The sequence below is a fragment of the Pteropus vampyrus genome, unplaced genomic scaffold (assembly GCF_000151845.1).
Source record: "Pteropus vampyrus isolate Shadow unplaced genomic scaffold, Pvam_2.0 Scaffold93, whole genome shotgun sequence".
In the NCBI taxonomy this organism is placed as follows: domain Eukaryota; kingdom Metazoa; phylum Chordata; class Mammalia; order Chiroptera; family Pteropodidae; genus Pteropus; species Pteropus vampyrus.
In genome coordinates this window covers 2,090,823-2,096,432 of record NW_011888874.1, presented here as the reverse complement: position 1 = coordinate 2,096,432, position 5,610 = coordinate 2,090,823, and the positions used below count along the sequence as shown (strand labels likewise).

The window sequence follows — 5,610 nt, the reverse complement described above, 5'->3', positions numbered from 1 at the left end:
AATATTGGTGTATGAAAATTGAACTAACCCCCTTATATAGGTTTAGCATATTTTTTATAGATTTTTGAGTGAAATTGTTATGTTCTAAGTTTGCATGAATCAGCTGGGAGATGGGAGGTATTTTGATCGACACAAGGGCATAGCGAATTCTGGGATAGCATCAATCAAAATGGTAGCACAATTTTAAAATGCTATATGTCATTTACTCCTAGTTTATTTTTGAGGGTCTTTTTCCCCCTGGCAAGTAGGAAGTAACAAGTGAGACTGAGGGTCTACTCAGTTTGCAAAACTTTCATTGCTGAAACTGGAGAAGTCTCAGGTAAACTGGGATGACAGACCACCATATCCTTTATCCTATACGAACCATTTAATACAACTTTTGTTTGTTTGTTTGTTTGTTTGTTTGTTTGTTTGTTCGTTTGCACAGGACCCTGTGGGCCAAGAGGTAAACCAGGCAAGGATGGAAAACCAGGAACTCCTGGACCACCTGGAGAAAAAGGCAGCAAAGGCTGTAAAGGAGAACAAGGTAAACAAACATTTGGCTTCTCTCCTGCACTGAAGGAGTGATGTCTCAATAGACAGAGAAGTCCTGTTTGAATATATGACAAGAGTAATCTAGGTCTTTCAGTTTGTGTGGTTCAGATTAGACTGAAAACCAGCGGAAAAACATGTGTTTGGAAGAAGATAAAAAATCAAGTTATTGGAATACAGCATTCTTATTATCTACTATCTGGGCAGATAAACTTCAGATTTTTAGCCTGAGGACAAATAGACCTAATGAAGCACTAACGCTATTTTCAGAAAAGCCAGCACTGCTTTTAATGATCTATAGCAGTACTTGGTTAATAATATCTACTTATAGGAGTGGTATATAAGTACATAGAAAAGTATTAACTTTGGTATGAATAGAAGAATAACCCAGTGTCCTTACTTAGGAAAGCCATCTTTTAACTGTGCCATTCTTGAATACAGCTCAACAACTTGTCTATACCCTGAAAAAAAAGGCCTCTGAAATATTTTACTCTGAACATTAGCTATATATCCATCTGAATCAAAATCTACCTTTTGCAAAAGTTTCAAAAGCAACTTCTAGAAAATACCTAATCTTATTTAAGATTGCCGACTTTGTTAAAATAAGAAAAATTCTAAATGTTGTTTCCCAGTTTGCTGACATATGCCCAGATCTACTACAATAAAACTGTAAAGGCCAGAGATTTAAATCTTAAAAAATTCAAAGATAATACAAATATTAATTAAATTAATTGCATAATCACTCATAATTTAGTATTGTTATGAGTATACTTTAGAGCACTATTAATTATTTGACTTTCTTTCAAATGTGTTTTTCAAAGTGGTAAAAAAAAAAAGTCTTATTAATAATTCTGTTAATTAAAAAATCTTTACTGACCAAGTCAGGGTTTCAGAGCGGGGCCACAGCCAGAGCACGAGTACTAAAATACAAATCGAATTGAGAATGGTGAGCAAGTAGAACAGTTAGTCCCGTTAGTAGTAATGCTATAAAGGCCTCATAAGAATAAGAAAGCCACCTAAGACCTAACAGCACTGGTGTAAACTGAGAGCCTCAGGTCTTTCTTGGAAATGCAGAATATCCTGTGATCATGCACATTTGCATAACGGCTCACCTCCAGTTTTCCTTATGCTTAGCCAATCGCTTTACAATTCCTGTGCCGGACCTGAAGGTATCTTCTGCATGGAGCCAGTTACAGCCCCCTACGAAGGAGGGTAGATATTAGGAGCAGTGAGGACACATTCTCTCTCTCTCTGATATATTAAAATATGGCAATTTTGGACTTTTCAAGTAAGACCTGAGACTTTCAAGAATTTGGATATGGCCTATTTTTAATTTCAAAAAATGAGTCAAAGATCCAGAAGATAAGAATGGGTGGGGAGACCAAAAAGCTCCATATGTAATATGGGGTTTAACAAATCCTTGTGAAAAGCAGTGACTTCCAGGTTGAGACTAAACTAGGGCACTGCCTGACTCAATAGCATGGTTATTTACAGGTGACAATACCTCCCTTGATTCGGTAGGCCAAAAATCCACAGTCTCTACCTTCTCTGCATTTCCTTAGGACCCTAAAGGACCATAACCCAAATCAGATTGGCATGAGGGTCAGGGTGCAGTGGCAGCAGAAATGAGTCATGGGTAAAGGGGGTGGTAGCCCATGTCAATATCATAAATTATATGTATTTAATGAACAATAGGAATAAGTAGAAAAAAGATATCACTGGTCCTTATTTAGAAAGTGACACATGTATATTAATCAGCATACTTCAAGTGCAGAGCAAAAAAAGTAAAAAAATTATTTACTTTGGTTTAACTCATATAAACTAACTCATCAAAGTTTTATAAAAGTCTTCTGTTCTTGTTTGCCTTACTAGTTGATCAAAAACTTTCTTGAAGTTTGCACTTTCAAGAGGAACTTTCAATGTTTTCCATGTTTATTGAATTTATGAAAAGTACATGTAATTTTTTATCTTCTTGAATAGATTTTCAAATTGTTGATACTTGATTTCTTGATCTCCACACCGTGGGAGGATACATTCATTTAATCATAAAAGATGGACATAAGACCTACCACACAAAGATCACTGTGCTAGGCAGCACAGGGAAAGACAAAGACCCGATCTCAAAAAACTCATTATGAGACATACACAAATATCTATAATAATGGGCATTGTGTGATATTAGTCAACATTTAATAATGCTGTTCGGCCATTGCATAAACAACTATGCTTTATGACTGCTTTCTATATTTGAGGCTCAGATATACATAAACATTTAAATTAGTACTTTAGAACGTCTGTGTTGCATCACGTATGACGTGTTTCTTAAAGGACCACCTGGATTCGATGGACTGCCAGGTTTGAAGGGGAAACCTGGAGACACCGGACCACCTGCAACCAGGACAGCGCTGAGAGGCTTCATTTTCACCCGGCATAGTCAGACCACAGCAATTCCTTCCTGTCCAGAAGGGACAGAGCCACTGTACAGTGGGTTTTCTCTTCTTTTTGTACAAGGAAATGAACGAGCCCACGGACAAGACCTGGGTAATGTCCCATGTAGATTGTAATGTTCCACACAGATCATAAATTTTATGGCATGGGGTACTGCTCTCCGAAGTATAAACAACCTTGGGCATCTTACAGCACTTCTTAAAGAGAGTAAATAAAACATTGGCCTCATGTCTATTATGGAATATAAAGCTCTTTTTAATTAGAGTTGATGTACAATTTTATTACATCAGGTGTACACGTAGTGACTTGACGTTTATATACCTTATAAAGTGATCACAAGTTGTCTCGTAACTATTTGTCACTGTACAAAGTTTCTGTGATATTGACTGTATTTCTTGTGCTTACATTACAGCCCCATGACTTATTTATAAGTTTGTACCTCTTCACTTTTTCTGCACATTCCACCCACCGCCCAACCCTCTGTCAACTATCAGTTTTTTCTCTGTATCTGAGTCCATCTTGTTTTGTTTGTTCATTTGTTTAGTGTTTTAGATCCCATATACAAGTGAAATAATACAGTATTTGTCTTTCTATGACTTATTTCACTTAGCATAATACCCTTGGTCCATTCATGTTCTCACAAAGGCAAGATATTATTCTTTTTATGGCTGAGTAATATTCCTTTGTGTATATATATGCCACACTTTCTTTATCTATTCATCCATCAATGGGCACCTAGGTTGCTTCCACATCATGGCTACTGTAAATAATGCTGCAATGAACATAGGGGTGCATATACTTTTTTAATTAGTTTTTTTTTTTTTCATTTTCTTAGGATAAATGCCCAGAACTGGAATTGCTGGGTCACATGGTAGTTATATTTTTAATTTTTTGAGGAAACTCCATATTGTTTTCCATAATGACTACACCAATTTACAATCCCACCAACAGTGCACAAGAGTTCTCTTTTCTCCACATCCTCAACAACACTTGTTTCTCGTCTTTTTGATAACAGCCATTCTAACACGTGTGAGGTGATATCTCATTGTGCTTTTTACCTCGATTTCCCTGATTAGTGAAGTTGTGCGCCTTTTCATGTGTCTGTTCACCATCTGCATATGTTCTTTGGAGGAATGTCTATTCAAGTCTTTTGCCCATTTTTAAATTGGATTCTTTTGTTGATGTTGAGTTGTATAAGTTCTTTATATAATTATTAATCTTTATCAGATATATCATTTGCAAATACCTTCCCCCATTCAACAGGCTGCCTTTTTGTTTTGTCAATGATGTCCTTTACTGTGCAAAAGCTTTTTGGTCTAAGGGAGTTTTATTTGTTTATTTTGTCGCTCTTGCCAGAGGAGATATATCCAAAAATGTATTTCTAAGACTGTTATCAAAGATTTTACTGCCTATGTTTTCTTCTACGAGTTTTATGGTTTCAGGTCTTACTTTTAAGTCTTTAAACCCACTTTAAGTTTATTTTTGTAAATGGTGTAAGAAAGTGGTCTGATTTTCTTTTGCATGTAGCAGTCTAGTATTTTTAACACCATTTATTGAAGACTTTTCCCTATTGTATATTCTTGCCTTTGTTTTAAATTTGATTGATTATATAAGTGTGGGTTCATTTCCAGGCTCTCTCTTCTGTTCTATTGATCTATGTGTTGTTTTTGTGCCAGTACCATACTGTTTTGATTACTATAGCTTTGTAGCATAGTTTAAAATCAGGGAGAGTGAGGTCTCCAACTTCAGTTTCATTTATTTCTGCTCTGGTCTTTATTATTTCCTTCTTTCTACTAACTTTGAGCTTTGTTTGTTCTTTTCCTACTTCTTTTCGATGTAAGGTTAAATAATTTGAGATTTTTGTTTCTTGAGGTAGGCCTGTGTTTCTATAAACTTCCCCATTAGTATGGCTTTTGCTATGTCCAATAGATTTCCTCATGTTTCCATTTTCATTTATCTGAAGGTATTTTGTGATTTCTTCTCTGCCCCATTAGTTGTTTAGTAGCATGTTGTTCAGCCTCCATGTTTTTTTTTTTTAATTTTCCTCTTATAATTTCTAATTTCATACTGTTGCGGTCAGGAAAGATGTTCGATATGATTTCAATCTTCTTAAATTAATTGAGACTTGTTTTGTAGCCTAACATGTGATGCATCCTGGAGAATGTTTATGTGCACTTGAAAAGAACGTGTATTCTACTGTTTGGGGATGGAATGTTCTGCACTTGTCTGTTAAGTCCATCTAGTCTGTCACATGTTTCCATACTGATTTTGTCTGGACGATCTATCCACTGATGTGAGTCGGGTATTTAAGCCCCCTACTATTATTGTGTTACTTTCAATCTCTTCCTTTATGTCTGCTAATATTTGCTGTATGTATTTAGGTGCTCCTAGGTTGGGTGCATAAATGTTTATAAGTGCTATATTCTCTTGTTGGATTGATCCTTTTATCATTATGTTATACCCTTGTCTCTTGTTACATTCTGTTTTAAAGTCTATTTTGTCTAAATAGTGCTATCCCAGCTTTCTTTTCGTTTCCATTTGCATGGAATATCTTTTTCCATCCCTTTACTTTCAGTCTGTGTCTTTAGATCTAAAGTGAGTCTCTTATAGGCAGCATATGTGTGGGTCTTG

At 35.7% G+C, this 5,610-nt stretch overlaps 1 protein-coding gene across 1 annotated transcript in view; it reads left to right on the top strand.

Annotated features, from left to right (window-relative positions):
* The window catches only part of COL4A3 (collagen type IV alpha 3 chain), an 87,005-nt gene that overhangs the window by 75,916 nt on the left and 5,479 nt on the right, over positions 1-5,610 (top strand). Inside the window, exon 45 of the mRNA XM_011364099.1 lies at positions 2,860-3,072. Within this exon, the coding sequence (XP_011362401.1) occupies positions 2,860-3,072 (213 nt within the window). The remainder of the gene's footprint in view (positions 1-2,859; positions 3,073-5,610) is intronic.